This window comes from Alligator sinensis, unplaced genomic scaffold (genome assembly GCF_000455745.1).
Source record: "Alligator sinensis unplaced genomic scaffold, ASM45574v1 scaffold221_1, whole genome shotgun sequence".
NCBI classification, from domain to species: domain Eukaryota; kingdom Metazoa; phylum Chordata; order Crocodylia; family Alligatoridae; genus Alligator; species Alligator sinensis.
Window position 1 is genome coordinate 1,070,975 of NW_005841948.1, and position 18,288 is coordinate 1,089,262.

The window sequence follows — 18,288 nt, forward strand, 5'->3', positions numbered from 1 at the left end:
GGTTAGCCTTCCTGACTGCCTCCCCACATTGGCGGCCCATGTTTATTTTGGAATCAATAATGACTCCAAGATCCTTTTCTTCCTCTGTGCTGACTAGAAGGGAGTTCCCCAGCCTGTAGGTATGCTGCTGGTTTTTCCTCCCTAGGTGCAGTACCTTGCACTTGTCAGTATTGAATCCCATCCAGTTCTCATGCGTCCACCCCTGTAACCTGTCTAGATCTAGTTGCAAGCTGTCCCTCTCCTCCAGCGTGCCCACTTCTCCCCACATCTTAGTGTCATCTAAGAATTTGAACAGGGTGCTTTTCACCCCCTTGTCCAAGTCGCTGATGAAGATGTTGAACAGTGCAAGCCTGAGGACCGAGCCCTGGGGGACCCCACTGCCCACATACCTCCAAGTCGAAAATGACCCATCCACCACCACTCTCTGGGTGTGACCCTCCAGCCAATTTGCGACCCATCTGACTGTGTAGGCATCGACACAACAGTTGCATAATTTCTTAACGAGAATGGGGTGAGAGACAGTGTTGAAGGCCTTCCTAATGTCCAGAAAAACTACATCCACTCTGACACCTGCGTCCAAGGATTTTGTGACCTGGTTTTCCCATAGCCAGTCACACATGTGGCTCTGCAGGCTGCTGATGGGCAATGCCATGCACAAGGCCCGCCAGCAGCCTGCAGAGCCGGGTGTGGAAAAGCAAGATAAGATAAACGGACCTTTTTCCAAATGCAACAGCCTTAAAACCCAACCAATATGTCAAAAAGCAACAAATGACATTCATGCCAAGGGCAACAGCTAGAAAAGGCAAAGGTAAATCACCTTGCAACTCTGTTCAGGCTGCAGCATCGCAACACCAAGGGAACTGAGCCAACAGCAGCAAGAGAAGATTGCAAGGCTCCTCATGTGCCAAGCAGAGTCCAACAGATATTTGGATTGCATTTGGCAAGGAGAAAAGTGGAGCTCTAGGTGCCCTCTAAGGTTTCCTAAATATGGATGCACTGGGCATTCACCATATGAAGGAGGTGGTATGAAGGAAAAGGCTGGCTAGACAAGATTCTTTCACTGAGAGCAAACAATAATTCTCCTAATATTATTTTAGTTGTACTCTGTATTTTTATCGTCATATGAACTCGGCATATTGTAATGCCAGTGACTGAGTTAAACCTGGCTGAAGCTGGTAAATATAATAGTCACCCTTCATATAAGATCTAAAATGTCTTTGTTCATTAAGGAACATCAGTGAACAAGTCTTAATCCAAAATTATTCACCATTTTTATAACAAATTTTGGTGATAATACAATATCTTTATTGGAAAAGTTTGTAGATGACATAATGATTGATGGGTAGTTAATAATGAGAAGAACAGGGTTCTGTTACAGAGTAATCTGAATCACCTGGTTAAATGGTTCTAACCCAACAAAATATATTTTAATACAGACAAAAACCTCTGGCACCAAACAATACAGGAGAAGAGGCTCTTGGAAATGAGGAACTTGAAGAAAGACATAGTAGTCATTAAGGGTGCTAACAGAAGTGATATTTTTCTCATGCTTGGCCTCTTGAATGGGCTCTACAGCCATGCCCTGGCAGAAAAGCATGGCTGCAGAGTGCTTTAAAAGTGCCTGATTACACACAAAATTAATCCTCATTTAATGAGAGTTCCGATGAAGGCACTCCAAAGCAGACATGCAGCCTTTCTTGGATTGGATCCAAAGTGGAGCTTGATCCCCCAGACTCAACAGTGAACATCTCTTGGGTTGGGCAGGTTGGGGGGGGAAAATCACTGTAACTCATGACACTTTCTGTGAAGCACCATGAGTTACAGTGGGGTGCTATCCATCTGTCAGCACCCTAAGATTACCACCTCATTGTAAGCTGTCAATGCTAGATTCTGACTGTCATTGTATGCAACATTTGCAAGACTACACTAGAATACCATACCCACTTCGGTGCTTCAAGAAGGGTGCAGAAACACTGGAAAGAATTCCAAAAAGGGCCAACAAAAAGATCTGGGGACATGGAAATTAGTCTTATGCTGTGGGTACATCTACACAAGAAGTTTACTGCAGACCTGCCTAAGTAGCTGCAGTAAAATCTGTGTCTATACATGTATCCCTATTAGGTCACAGTAAATTAATAATAAACTCTGTCATTACTGTCAATTTTCCTTATATTGGTGCCAATCTGATATAGATTCATACATGCTAGGGTCAGAAGGGACCTCAATAGATTGAGTCTGACCTCCTGCCCCGCGCTGGAAGGAGTGCTGGGGTCTTGTGACCCCAGCAAGATGCCCTTCCAGCATTCTCTTCAAGACCCCAAGGTAGAGCACCACCTCCTTTGGAAGCCCATTCGAAATTCTGGCCAGCCTTCCTGTGAAAAAGTTCTTCCTGATGTCCAGCCTAAATCAGTTTGTGACCATTGTTCCTTGTTACCCCAAGAGGCGCCCTGGTGAACAGAGCATCTCTGATTCCTTGCTGCAGCCCGCTAATGAATTTGTAGGCAGCCACAAGATCACCTCTCAGCCTTCTCTTGCGGAGGCTGAAGAGTGCTAGTTTCCCCAATCTCTCCTCACAGGGTTTGACCTGCCAACACTTAACCATAGGAGTGGCCCTCCTCTGGACCCTCTCGAGGTTATCCACATCCTTCTTAAAGTACGGCACCCAAAACTGGATGCAGTATTCCAACTGTGGTCTGACTAATCCCGTATAGAGGGGAAGTATCACCTCCTTGGATCTATTTGTCATGCATCTCCTAATGTATGATAAAGTGCGGTTAGCTTTGCTGATGATTTCATCACACTGACAACTCATGTTCATCTTGGAATCCATTATGACTCCAAGATCCCTTTCTGCTTCTGTGCTGCTGAGAGGGTCATTCCCCAGCCAGTAAGTGTGCTGGATATTTTTATGCCCTAGGTGTAGCACTCTGCACTTGCCCTTGTTAAACTTCATCCTATTGTGTTCTGCCCACTTTTCCAGCATGTCCAGGTCTGGCCCCTTTGCCCCCTTTCCCTCACAATGGGATCATCTCCCTCTGCACCTGAAGGATCGCCCAGAATGACCACCCTTCCTGGACTCCTATCTCTCCAATACTCCTATCCTGCTATCCTCCTATATGGGACTGATGTATTGGTGCACCTCTAGCTCTTATGACTGCTCCTGTCTTGACCTAACCATAGTTGGACAAAATGTTAGTAATACAGTTTGTGAGTAGTAGTGAGAGAAGAACACAAAAGACTTGAGAAAGCAGTGTTACTGTAGCACCCCTAACGGAAGCTGAATATAGGGAACATTTACACCACTGTTTGTATAGAAAGACTAATATTTGTCCACAGCACAGTTCATGCTGTTGTCATATGCTCTTAATAAGATACTCATTTGAGCTTGTACTCTTTAAGATAAGGCCTCAATAAGGCTTTGTTGTATAATTAAACAAATTCCCTTGATGCTTTGTTTGTTGTATCAAGTATCCAGCTAAGCTCTGTAATACCCTTAGCATTGTAAACTACTAAGAATCACATAGTAAGGTGTCTTTTTTCCCCCTTTCTGTACTGAATTAATTGAATTGTGTGTCCTGAACTCTGTTTCCTCTTTTAAGAATACCAGACAAATACCAATAAGAATGATTTATGTACCAGGTAATGTGCTATTTTTTGGTACTTTACTTCTTTTCAAATAACCTTGTGAGCTAATTCTAGAAGTTATGTGTTTTAAACAAGGTAGCTATAAAAAAGAATGCATGAAGTCATATGTTGAACTTGCTGCATCTAATTTACTGAAACATTATAATAGACCAAGAATTGCTAGTGTATAGCATGTTACTAATAGTACTGGTCTTTTAGGCCCAGATCCAAGAAAGGGCTTAAGATATGGTGATGTTGAATGTTTACACGTCTAGAAGTAAGGCAAACCATTCTGGAAACCTCAAAGCTAAAAGCCCTCAACATAGGATTTTATGGGGAACCTTTTAAAAGAAGAGACCTGGTATAATTCTACAATACTACAAGAAAGAATAGGAGCCCTAAACTAGGTAAACCTTGAGAATAAATGAAGGGATGCTATGGGTCCCCATATGAGATGTTACCTAAAATGATCTATAAGGTCCATCTGAGGAGATGTAAAAGAGGCAAGATTTCAATGTGGCTAGCATTGGAGCATATAGCTGTAAAAACAAAAACTGAACAAGTTGTGACAGAAACAAGATTTCCACCAAAGCAAAATGGCTTGAATCTTTCCTAGACAACATATTCCACAGTAAAAATATGGACTTATAAGTGGCTCACTAAAAGAATCCCCTTCATAAGTTGTTGGCAACCTGGCAGGAAGAGAAATCCCAATGATTTGGATGGAAGTAAAATCAGTTTGGTTTGGTGATCTGTAAAAATCCTGTCAGAAAAATACTTAGTAAACTATTAGACCTGCATTATTTGCAATCTGATTTTTTTTCTCTGTATCAGTGATGTTAAAATAGCTCTGCTAGACCTCAAAAGAAAGAACAGAAATGTCAGGACATTATGAAAAGAATGCCAACTGGCAGGGGTATACAAATAATGATGCCATAATGGCCATGTATGTATATTTGGGTTTTCATTCTAATCCAACATTAAAATACTTTGTTGACTAATAAATTGGTCTCGTTTAGAAATGGCTGTCCTGCATCACGACAAACATCTGTCAGCTGCATCCCAAAGGATGAGGTCTCTAAAAGAAGTTTAGATCTTTATAATTCATTAAAGCAGTGGTGCAGAAGCCAGTCACAAAATAATGAAGTCTTAGCAAAAACTTGAGATATAAGACCTAGTACTAAATTGGTTTCTCCCCTATAATGGGAACAATCTACAGGACCCCAAATATTGGCTAACCACTTATGTCAACATAGCTAACAAATGTCTGGCTAAAATATTCTTATTTTGACATGTGCCTATTAAAAACAGAACAATGAATTTAGAAGGAGAAAGAGAAACAAAAAATGTTAATGCCAAAACAAATAATAAGATACAAACCCACCTTCTATTCTCAGACAGCTATAGTAATAAAATATATTCACAATAAAATAAAAATAACATAATATTCACAAAAATATTCACAATAAAATAAAAATAACAAATCAAAGTTATAATGCCTTGGAACATGGTAAAAATAACAAGGAAAGTCCACAACAGATATTTATAGACAATATTCAATGGGCTAAGAATCCCACTTTAGAATGCATCAAAGCAAAGAAAGGTATAACCATTAGTGCATTGTGCATATTTAGTGTCACTTATTGAAAGATGTAGAAACCTAACTATAATGTCAAACACCAAAAAGGAAGTGGTCTTATGGAGTGAGTCCCAAGAGGTAGTAAAGTGTTCATTTCCCCTGGTGAATTACTTTCTTTCTCCCATTTTTCATCTAGCTATCCAAGAAATAGACTCTCTTACTATGCACATGTAGAGTGGTAACATAAAGGGGCTCTGGTTCTGGCTGAGCCTTCTGGGCACAGATAACAATATTAGTAATATAAAGTAATATATGACAATAAACCTTTAACCTTTTGCTGCTTACAGTTAAATCGTCACAGACTCTTCTAACACTATAGCATACCAAAGAATACTAACATTATTACATGATGGAATGATTTCTATACTTTTTCAAAGTTTTATATGATATTTAGCGTGATCTTTTTAAGCACATATACTTCTAGCACTAGCAAGTGGGTTCTCCTATTACTCTGCTTTTTTATTCTTTAGAATGAATTATGTCCTTCCAAAATCCACACACAAATGCAATTCAGCTGGCCCTGATCCACAAAGTTTGGATCAGGATCTGAACATCCTCAAATACCAAAAAACAATATTTCGCTGTCAAATTACTTTTACTTTAAAAAACAGTAAAAAAAAAAAAAAAAGTCTATCATTTCACACATATGTGATAAAATTACATGTAAATAATGCCTTCTCTGCACAAAGCTATATGTCTATTTTTTCAATAGAAGGGGAAAAAGGCAAAAGTATGTGAAGCCAACATACTGATAAGTAAAATAAACAAGATAGTATATTGTAATATGAGAATAGAACAGAACATCACTCTAGCACAGAAAAGGCTAACTTTTAAAAGAACTAACAGACCACTAATTAATATATTTTATTCATTTTCCATACCAATATATTTAATATGCTAATATGCGAAATGGCCTTTCAGTCACTGTCATTCAGTTTACTTGTTCACTGAAAATTGCGAAGTAAAATTAAGCTTTCCAGTTAAATTATACATCTTTTGATTTATTCTGTCTTTGGATAGAAAGACAAGCAAGTTCTAATCTAGGCGTGTAATCACTATAAACAGCAGTCACTAAAGTATTCAGACTAATTCAGTTCAACTCTGAGTTTGAAATATTTAAAATAAACCTCCTCATGGGCTCTCAAAATCAGTGCAGGTATGTATGTCTAAAGCACACTCAGATCTAACATTTTATATACAGATAAGGGGCACTGAATTAATACATCAGTGAAGTTTGAATGCAACATGACAGTGAGAGTGTTGTTAGTGAAAAATGGTGGGAAACTATAGGTGGGTACCTCCTTCATCAGATGGCCTTGTTACCTCACTGCTGTAAGAAAAGCTAGAGTTCATCTCAGAACCATCTAATTTGTCATCCCCCAGATTCATGCCAATAGCACTGGTAGAATGGAAATGCTGTTTATTGTAATGGCTTGCTTTTTCTACAAAAGGGAAAAGAATGGCTCAGTAAATAAATCATAACAGAACAAAATAGACAGCAAATGATTAATGTACCAATAGCCTGAAATTATAAAAGGTGAACTTCAACCAATTTCACAATCAGAAAGTTGACTGGGACTCTAAAAGTCTAAACGGAAGCAGAGAAAGGAAAGAAAACTTCTAATGAAAAATGAAGGTGTTATTCTATCTCTGTAGCATACTTAATTCTCTCAACTAGAAAACTGGTCTATATGTTTTTAAATTGGATCACTATTCATAAAAATGGCAAGTTGTGTAAGTCACACAGAAGGTAGGGTAAGGTGACACCTTAAGCTAAGTGCAGACATTCAGGGGGGCTAGGGAGAATTTAGATCATGCTAAAAATGGCCACCCAATCTAAGGTAAATCAAGATGGGGAGGACTGGGGAGACGGGGGGCAAGCAGACTCGGGGGGGTGGGGGATTTGGGGATCTGTGGGAGGATATGGGGACAAACACAATCCACAGGAGTGATATGGGGTCAGATATGATCTGTGAGGTGATGGAGGGGCATGTGGCATCTGCGAGAGGGAATTGGGGGACTCGGTGGAGGGGGCAGGCAGCATCTGCAGGAGTAATCAGGGGGCAGACAGGGTCTGCGGGGAGTTGCTGGGGTCTGGGAGGATTTGGCAGGATCAGGGCGGCTCACAGGAACCCTGGGAGAACTAGAGGCTATTTTTTGCTCCTGACCCCCCCACCCCAAAGTCTCTTGCCCCTCCTACCAATGATACTTATCTTCTCTTCTCCCAGTGGCACCATGAGCAACTTGTGGGATGGAGTATTTGTGGGGTGGGGTGATGGGCTGTGGGGAGATAAAAATTGTGCAATTCTAGAGGGGAGGGGAGGAAAAGCACAGCCCCAGGGCTGCACAGATAACTGTGCAGAAGTTTGATGCACCTGTCTAAACTAGATAGATTAAGTTTAAGTGTACATTGATCCAAGTCTATCTTAAACCAGGATCCACCAGTTTTAAACTAGTCTGTGTTTGTGGAACTTCTGTACACTTATAAGTTTATATTGATTTTCATTCACTGAGACTGGGTATAAGTGCAAGGTCTGCACTGGGGGGCAAACTAAGTTAGATCAGGTGGCCATTTTTTACCCAGTCTAACCTCCCCCTATTTCCCACAAATGTCTGCACTTAGCCTTACAGATTAACCGGTTCAGAGAAGTGTAAGCTTTCGTATGTAACAACCTACTTTGTCAGATGCTATGCAGATGGCAAAGTAAGTTGTTGCCTGCAAAAGCTCATGCCTCTAAATTAGTTGGTCTCAAAGGTGCTTTCCCTGCCCTACCCTATATTGGATCACCATCCATGTAAGACTTTCAATTCAAACTTATTTGAGTAAAAATCCCCAAAAATATCATACAGCATGAATTATGAGTGATCTATCTGAAACTGAGCGTGTGTTTACATGACATGACCATATAGTGCCATGCCCAAATGTTCAAGATAACACCACACGTACACACATAACTATACTAGTCCTGATACCCAAGCTGCTTTGGGTGTATAAATTCCATGTACAAGCAATTCTAGATCATTTACACTGTTTTTTAGGCCTGATTTATTAACCTTGGCTGGAAAGAAAAAACATGTGATGTATTGTTTGGAAATAGCTATTTTTAATCCAAAATGTAGACAATTTTGATAGAATACTGAATGTAAAAGAACTGGAAAATATGTGAGATTAATACTTTCTTAGCTATAATGCCATTATTATTTTTACTGTGGTAGTCAGTGCAGCAAAAGCTGGCTGAATTCACCTATATTTAATATAATTCAGCTGTGATCCCATGATTCATTTTCCTGTAGGCAATTTATTCCTCCATATGACTTCTGAAACCTCACTCACATGATGATTATTTCCATGATTATAATTAAGCTTCTAAAATGTGTTCATTAGAAAATAATTTTCTAGAACTTACAACTAAGATGAGAAAGATTTGCTCTAGCCTGAATATCTTAATTTAATAACAAATTTTCTTCAGTAATTTTCAAATATAATCAATTCAGGAAAAGAAGTGATCACTAAAATGAGCACATTTTTTCATTTCACAGCAGGATGTATGTCACTGAGCACACTGCAGAAGTTAGGAGTTCAGAATCTTCCTGCAACATGGTAGCATTTCTCGTTGCCTTAGCAGTCACTGTATTTTCAGTGTGTATGAGAGGAGAGACAGAGAGAGAAAGACTATTTAAAGCCTTTAAAATACTGTTAATATGGCTGGAAAGTGTTTAAACAAAGCTTATGGAAAGTTTTAGGATGCTTATGTAAACAAAGCATTTATAGCCTAATGATAGTCTTCTAGTCAAGTGTACTGTAAAAATGGGGTGTATCCCTAAAGAAAAATCTGGCTACTTATTAGGACCTAATCAAGGATTCAAGGGTGGTGCAGGCACCTACCCTGGATATCTTCAAAAGGAGACTGGACACACTTTGCTGGGGTTATTGGACCCCAGCAGTCTTTCCTGCACAGAGGACGGGGGCTGGACCTGATGATCTCACGAGATCCCTTTCAGCCCTAAAATCCCATGGATCCCTGAATCTGTGACTAACTGCAGTCAGTTGGAATCCCTCCATTGACTTCACTGAGCTTTAGCCTCTACCATGGGTATTTAAGATTTCCATAGATACTTCCAGTATTTACTCAAATCCAAGATAAGGTTTTTTTCCCCAATTTAACAATCTAGGAAGGCAGGCACCTCCTGCAGCTCTAACTCCAGCCCAGACCTGGGCTCAGGCTCAGAGCCACAGCTACTACCCTCCCTCTGCCCCCCTTGCCTGTTCCCCTGCCATCACCACTTACCCTCCAGCACCAGCCCAGGGCACAAAGCACATGCTGGTTCAGGCCCTGGCCCCGGCCTGGTCACATAGCAGCTGTGGCAGTGGCAGGAGCCGGACGCCTGCCGCCACCACTTGGGGGGGGGCACTTTGGGGGTTGGCCCTGCCACTGCCACAACTGCTGCTGCATGACTGGGCAGGGACCAGAGTGCACATGTGCTCTATTTCTGGGTTGGAGCAGGGTCAGTGGATAAGCGGTGGGGGCAGAGGCTATGGTGGGGAGGGGTGCAGAGGCAGTGGGGGAGAGAGGGGCAGAAACAGCAGGGAGCATAAGGATGGATGACAAGCACTAGAAGGTGGCAAGGCAAAAGAGGGTAAGTTGTGAGAGGGGGACAGATGCCAGGGCGTGCAGGCACCATGGCAGGGTCAGGGGCCAAGAGATGCAGGGACTCACCCAGTGCAGGCATGAGGAGGCAGATAGGAGGGGGGGATAGGTGCCAGGGCACAGGGCAGGCACCATGGGGGCAAGTGTTGAGTGAGGACAGGAGGCAGAGGGCAAGGGGCAGGGAACAGGCTACTTGACTACCCCACTGCCTGCCCCCCAGTCACTGCTTGTCCCACTGTAGCAGTGGGTGAGACAAATTGAAGATGACTGTCCAATAATTAGATTCTATATATGGAAATTATAATAAATGTATACAATGTCCATATATTGAGTCTAATTATTTGGGGGGTTCTCTTCAATTCAAAGTTGTCTTGGATTTAAGTAAATAAAATAGGTATTTTGGAAAAATATATAGCCATGAAAGATTATGCAGAAATTGTTTTCAATATATTTCTAATATTTAGGAAATTACATGCTTAAGTGTACTTTTCAAAAAGACCAGAGGTGAGATCATGGTCCCATTAAAATCAATGGCAATATTCCCATTGACTTCTATGAGCCCAGAATTTCACTTCATAACTCACTCCAGTGGTTTCCAATATGTGCCCGCCTATAAAAAGCGAGCTATTGTTAAGAAATGAATCTATAAATATATGTTCTAAACTCTTGTTTAAATAGAAACACAAAACCCAGTCAATTTCCCCTACTACTCTTTTCAACATTAATGGAAATGTTTTTAACCAAATTCTATTTAAAACATTAGATAAAGATGTTTGTGGGTGCTATTAGACCAGTTTTGTGTTGGGAGGGATACAGACAATCTTTCAAGCACCAAGTATCTTTCCTCAGATCTCCCTCCCTGAGAAAGAACACTTGGTACCCATAAACTTGTCTATATCCCTCCCAGCTATACAGCTGGTCCAATAAATGATATAATTTACAAAAATCCTTGCCTCTTGCATTTTTCCTGGACCACCATAGCTATAGAATCATCCCAACACTATTTAAAACACTGAAGATGGTAAAGAAATAAATGTGGGAATTTAATATAGGAAAAAAAGTAATTTGAAATCAAGCTGTAGTATATGTTTCCTATTGTTTTATCCTTCTCCTCTTTCTACCTGTCACTGGGTGCATCTACATGAGATGCCCACTGCAGAGTCATTTAGTACTTGCATAACCAAGGACTAAACAAATGTGCAGTAACTGGCACTACTACACAGTAGCATCCCAGCCCAGTAGCCTAATGACACTGCGCAGTACTTCATTACTACTGTGCAGTAGCATCACATAGTGGTTCATGCTCGGCCACACTACAGCACAGTAGTAACGAGCTACTGCACAGTAAGCATCTTGTGTAGACACACCCAGTCTGTCTTTAGACTGTGCACTTCTTGGAATGGAAAATGTCTCTTCTTGTATATTTGGAAATACCTTCACATGGTGAATGCGACTGTATCAGATGCAAACAGGTACCAGATGCAAACAAATCAGAACTTGTAGGTCACTGTGACTTGTAAAAAAGTTACACAAGTTCCTTGAAATCCATTATATGGACATGTCTAAAGTTTTAGTGAATTCCATTTATTTGAAAATCCCCTTTACAAAGAGTACAAGGGTTTTCAGCACACATGGAATTAATTTGGTTTACTCTAACTGGAAGTAGTAATGCCAGTTCATGACAGAAATGTTTTTGCTGTTTTTTGTTTGTGCATATGATTAGTCAATTGCTTCAAGGAGCTAATTTTTAAAATGCAACAGTTTTAAAATGAAAGGAAAAAAAATAACAGATGGTTAGCCTATCAACCTGAAAGTTTACTATGATAGCTCTACATACAAAAATGTAAAAGGACGATTTGGGCAAAACTCAAAATATAAGCAATACCAGAAAGCATACGCAGACTCCTAGACTGAATATTGTCTTCCAGAGGATCAATGTCGAAGATGGACCCAGGATCTGTGCGCCAAACTTTGAGGTCTTCTCACAAAGAAAGAAGACAGACAGCAGTGATATAAATAAAAGCATGAGATCAAGGAGTTTAAAGAACAGTGATTGTGTTATTCCTTGTTATAGTTATTAACAGAAAGATCTAGACATTCGTGGACTAAAGGCATTTGTTTCCTATTAAAAGTAACTTGTTCCATTCATTTTAAGTGTTATACATCATTCCAGAATGGATTAGATACAACTGATCTTACCTTAGAGTAGCAGGTGATTACCTCTCAAAATCCCTGTCCTGACCTATTTTCTATAATTTTTAGAGGACAGTTTTTTTACTTTACTTCTAATTTTACCAAGCATGACAGTAACATTACATATGACTATATTAATTAAATATTTTTTAAAGTATCTTATTAAATATCCATTTATATTCTAAATGCTTTTTTTTTTTTTTTTATAACAAAACCCACCCACTGTCCACAACAGTCACTTCCTTCTTCTGTGACTTAACTGTTATTTGTTTGCCTACCTAGAAGTTAAGTTCCTTGGGGCACCATCCCCTATCTTAGCTAAAACTACTCTTGGAATTCATCTTATGAATATAGTAAGAGGAATGAAAATGACCTCTTTCCTCGTAACTTGTACATGGACCTCACCGCAAATTCTGAAGTTCACAAGCCTGAACTGGTTAGTTTAGGAGAGAGATTTGCACATTAAAAGGTTACAATTTATAGTTAGATTCCAAGTATTAATAATTTGCTAAAGATTAATAAATGATTAAGAAATGTCTTAATATATTTTAATGACTATAACTATTTAAAACTTTTATAACTATTTGTAATAAATATAAACTATAACCACAGGCCTAAAGTTCAATAACAACAATGTTTATAACCAATCAACACCTCTGATGAACAGCTCACAACAATCTGTGACATACCAGTAAAATAATTTATAAACTTTTACAACCTATTTTAAAATAGACCTTATTATAAAGCGTGGCCAATTAAAAGATGAATTCATCAGATCATATACTTACCCTAGTGCAGGGCCAGACAAAGTCTGGCCCACAGGCTGGATCTGGCCAGCAGTGAACTCTATTTCCCAGCAGTCCCTGCACACGTGGTTAGGGCTGTTTTCCATGGAGACCCCAGCAACAGCCATGCTGTGACCGCATGGGGCCGGTGTTTCCATGGAGACTGGCCCCAGCAGCACTGGCAGGCAGCAGTGGTGCCGGCCTCTTCCTGGTGGTGGTACCAAGGGGGAACTGTGCTGCAGGCAGGAGCAGGGCAGGCTCAGCTGCCACTGCCTGTGCAGGGTGGGCAATGGTAGAGGTGGAGGCAGCAGTACCACTGAGAGGGGTGGCTATGGGGGGCCACAGGGAATTTAGGGGTGGCTACAGGCCCCTCAACCCCCCAATACTGCCTTTGCTGGCAGGGCAAAGAGTGGCTCCAGACCCAGCTGGGATCTTGTGGCAGTGACAGCATGATCCAGAACCAGGCCACAGCCACAATCTGCAACCCAAATGCTCCAGGCAGGGATGTGCAGTCGGGAGATTGTGGCTCTTCCCTGGCTCTGAACCATGCTGTCACCACTGCAATATCCCAACCCAGCTCTGGAGCAGCCCCACACCCTGCTATGTGCCCTGCCAGTGCTGCTGGGGCCAGTCTCTACAGAAATCCCAGATTCGTGCTATCCCAGTGAGGCTGCTGCTGGGATCTCTGTGGAAACTGACCCCAGCCACGCAGGAAATGGAGTCTGGTTGCTGACTGGATCTGCCATTTTGCCCACACCTGCCTTGGTGTCTGCTTGCTAGGTGAGCCCAATATGTTAGAGGTGGGAAAATGACTTGTCTTTCCAACCTGGTCCCACTACTGGGGGAAAGTGATATCAAGCTACCTTATAGGCTGGTAGGCAAAGTAGAACTATGGGGACCCCTGATATGTGGCACCTAAAGGTGACACAAGTAGTTATACCCAACAAACCAAATTCCACAGCCTCAGATCAAGATTCCATGTTATCTACTGTACTGTAGCCTTACTGTGGAATACAATGCAGATCCCCACTGAATTAATTAATTAAATTTCAATATTCAGTCTTTTGATAAAGTGTGTGTTGGCTTTAGTAGTGACAAATTAGTCATCTCTGAAAAGCACTGATAGGCATGAAGGGGAGGAGGGATTGGTTAGTTCCCTGTATCTCACACTTTATTGTGTAGTTTTGTTTTTTTTTTAACTTAAAAATTTGGTTGCACAGGGCATTTGTATCCTATCATAAACTTTATATTACTTTTACTCATAATCTCCATCAAAACATATAAAACAATAATCTTGGCAATTTATGTCACCAAATGGCTCTCATCAATTTCTTTGCTACTTCTATCTGAATGAAAATATCCTCTTTGGGTGTGTGGCAAACCTGGACTTCTTTTATTTTACAGAGCCACAGACATGAGAATTAATTTATTTTGAAGTCTTTGTAATGTCTTTTTAGGATTAAGAAACATGTTCATTTTCCAGAGCACAGTCATTACATTTAAGCAAAGTTATTAGGACTTTACTTATTATATGTTGGAAGCCCACTAGAAGGTTTCTAATACAGAAGTATTTTTCCTAAGTGGCTGAATATGAATCAGCCACGGAAAAGCTTAAGAAGTGTTATAGCTGTTTTCTGAGTCTGTGATCTTTGCTAACTGCCAAGAACATTCTTTGAACAATGAGGCCATTGCTTCTGTTTAAACAAGTAGCATTTACTGAAATATCAGTGGAAGTAAAGCTTTCAAGTTGTCATAGCTATTTCTTTTAAATAACTGCAATGTTTTTATTCAAAGAATGGTATGTTTTTTGCGGTGTGTTAAAGGATTTATATTTGACAAATGATATTCAACTTTGCTTCAATAGTGTTATATGTAGGTGGGGAGCTGCAGTGGGAGATGAGCTCAGGCATAATTAACATGAGGGTATAACACTGAAAACATTTCTTGTTATATCCATGGATACATTGGTGAATTACATGTATGCCAAGCTACAAAAAGACTGCAATACTTCAATTGCTAAGGGGTTTAGAATGTGGCTCTTCAACAAGCATCTGCTGTGGAAATGAGAGGTTTGCTCTGGCCTTAAAGTCTTTCTGGCAGGCAAGCAATACCCCTGAATATGTTGTGTTACCTTAGATGCCAGAATGTGCAACTTTCAAAGGCTTGCATTAGCTTGAGAGTTTCAGATGCCTTTCATTAGACAGAGCTCTCCCAGGTAATAAAAGCCACTTGTAACTATGTATTCTTGATATTTAAACTACAGTCAACCCTAATCTAAATTATCCTTATTATTAGGTAAAGCCATCTCTAGAAAGAACATGTTGGGGATTCTTGTCACCTATAATCCTGTCAGGAATGATAAAGAGAGGACAACCACAAAGAGAACAAAGAATAACGCCAGGTATTCACTTCCATTTTCCATTACATTTCTAAACTTGTAGAATTATTTTGTTTTGATTTTGAATATTCCTCATAAAAACATAAGGGGGAGAATTTAACTTAAATATTTTGTCTTAAGACCTTAAAGTGATGGTCCGGGCATCTATTGTGTCTACTTCTTTCCTTCTAACCCCTCTTGGCCTTAACCTAGACACTATTTTTTTACAGAGGATATTCTCAAACTGTCGCCTGTGACCTACATAATGTATGATGAGATAGTCATGATCCACAAATTGAAATATTTTGAGACCCATGAAAAATATTGGGATGATGGGTACCACAAATATGTGGAGCTCCAAGACAGAGAGTAGGCCTTCCATAAAAGGATGATTTCACTTGTGAGCTGCTCAGCAGCTTACATCTTAGCAAACCGCCATTTCAGAGAGAGACAAGATTACTTGAAATGAAGAATACTGCAGCCCTAGACCTCTCTGAAATAGTGAAAGGCTGTTGCATACATATTCACGTGAAAGAAAAACTGCAGAGATTCATAAAACCATCTCTCTCTAAATTTCAGACACTCCAGTTAATATTTTATAACTTCAGAATACAAATTATCTTATTAAAAACTGCCTTTTTCCTGACAGAGAACAAGTTTCACACCACAAAATTTGGACTAAGAATGAAAGTGTTTGATCACTAGATAAATACATAAGAGAAGTGATTCCAGTTTTACACAACAAAATAAAGGAAGTTACACTTCACATATTTCTGCCTCCCCAAGCATTCAAAGGATGAACCTGAATTCTCTCAGAACTAATCTATACCAGGTTGGCAAAGTCAACTTCCTTTGTGATTATTTATCCTTCTTATTAACTACTTTAAAGTCACTTAAATATAATAATAATGTATTCCTTATGGATAGATGTAGCAGATGTAACACTTCTTATATTACAGTGCAATTTGCCTTTTCTTATTGTTTGGGAAAGTCAATTAATATCTAGTAAAATTCTGTCATTTTATTATTTGATTGCTTAATGTCCTCATTAAGTTGAAACTGATGAAGTGTCTATAGTCAGCTATTTTGCCAGACAATCACTCTCTGAAACACCAATTCTGACCAATAGTTTCAATCTTAAAAAAAAAAAAAATCTTCACACAAAATAATGAATTGAAATAATATATGTTGCCCTGAAAGGTTAGTAAAAGAAATTTAACTCCAATATCACAATCAAAGGAAAGAAAAATGAAAAACAGAGATATGTTTTCTTGATTATAAGGAGAAGATTGAGCAGTGCTTTTCATTTTCAGCAACAATCTTTGGATGGGAAAGCTGTTTTTCAACTTACCAACAATTATTCCAGGTCTCCTATCCATTTCGACTATATGTGGATGGACTCCTTTGTATGCAGCATCACTCATAACCTGAGTGTTTTTCCTCACCCTCTCCGTCACAGGATCATCCACCACTGGAGTGAAACCTCTGCCCTTTGTCTTCTCAAAATCTTCATGATATTTCACCTGGAAAATATAAGGAGTGATTTTTTTCCTCCTAGCCATGACTGATCTTAACTGATCTAAAGGTTATGGGCATATAAACAATTAATGTGAGCTAACACAAGGTAGGGATATTTATTGTGTCAGAGGCTGCATGAAAACTATTCATGTATATACCCAATCCTGCAATAAGTACAAGGTAAACCACAGCAACTTAGTTTTTAATGAAAGAGAGCTAAATTTCTATATTTTAGCTTTTACCTACCATGGGTTCAGAGCATGCATATAGATAGTTACCAAAGAACACTTAACACATGGTAAAACTCTAGCTCCTTTTATCCTACAGTAAACTGCTCATATGTCTTCATCCTAAATTATGCTAAAAACTGCTGCATAATAGGTATTTTTATTCCTTGGATTTTATGCCATAAACAAGATGTAAAAGACTTGGCAAGCTGTCCAGTCCATTTCCTTGACCATTTTTTGCAATTTATCCTGTAAAAAAGGATGTTGTACAAAAACCCAAAACAAAATTGAACATTGCTACTGAATTAGTAATTAACTCAAGCTGCTAAGAATCATTGCACAAGCATAAAAACACATGGCTAAAAAGGTACCTCCAGAGGTCATCCAGACTAGTGGGGACAAATCTTTTTGGTGGTGGGCCACAAATTAGCCACATTTCCTCCTGGATTACCACTCCCATCCCCTTCCCCTGCCTAACTGGCTGCTCTGCTTTCTGGTCCCTGCCCTTCCCAATATGCTGCTCGTTTTCCTGCTCCCTGCCCAATCTGTGACTATGCTGCTTGTCCCCTCCCCCATCTGCTGTGTGCCACACACAGGCTGCCCATGCTGCTTGTGGCATATGCTACAGGTCAAGCATGTCTGATCCAGGATAAGTATATAAATACCAGTATCTCTAAAGATGCACATGTCCCTGTAGCAATCTGACAGGATTTTTAAGAACTCTTAAAAAGTCATTTAATTCATTCGAATTTCTGCTGACATGCAGAGTTTTATAGAAAAGAATCATTCCCCCTTAACATTCCTTGTTAGGTACCAGCTAGCTGGACCCAAATGAAGAATATAGGCAATTAAAAGTTTCTTCTATGTAGCCTGCTTTTCAAAAATGGACAGGTAGGTTGAAAAGTTGTTACATTACAAACTTGGAACAAATCTAAATTAGTAACAGTTATAAAGGCATTACCCCTGACTATACATTCTTTTTTTTTTAAATACATAATCAGTTATAGTTATATATATGTACACACACACACACACACACAAGCAAACACACTCAGCACAATTAATTTGAGTCCTAAGTCACACGCAAACCAAATACATGCACAGGCACAAAGTGGTTGTGTGTCACCAGTCCAGTCAAACTGAGATGTTCAAAATGGAGGAGCAGCCTGAAGTGTTTTTAAAAAGCCAAACAGCCAGTTGTTAGAAAACCATTTATTAGTATTTTGAAAATGTTCATTACAGTCATGTGCAGTTAGCAAACATTTTGTCTTCAGCA

The 18,288-nt window shown here is 39.7% G+C and overlaps 1 protein-coding gene across 12 annotated transcripts in view; it reads right to left on the reverse strand.

The window, feature by feature from the left end:
- NEBL (nebulette) overlaps positions 1-18,288 on the reverse strand; it is a 159,794-nt gene that overhangs the window by 34,287 nt on the left and 107,219 nt on the right. For 9 of the 12 annotated variants that reach the window (XM_025199731.1, XM_025199734.1, XM_025199733.1 and 6 more), the window contains 3 exons: positions 16,619-16,790; positions 11,798-11,893; positions 6,562-6,705 (listed from right to left, as the gene is read on the reverse strand). In XM_025199731.1, coding sequence (XP_025055516.1) covers positions 6,562-6,705; positions 11,798-11,893; positions 16,619-16,790 — 412 coding nt within the window. The remainder of the gene's footprint in view (positions 1-6,561; positions 6,706-11,797; positions 11,894-16,618; positions 16,791-18,288) is intronic. The other 3 variants (XM_025199738.1, XM_025199727.1, XM_025199737.1) reach the window with 2 other exon arrangements.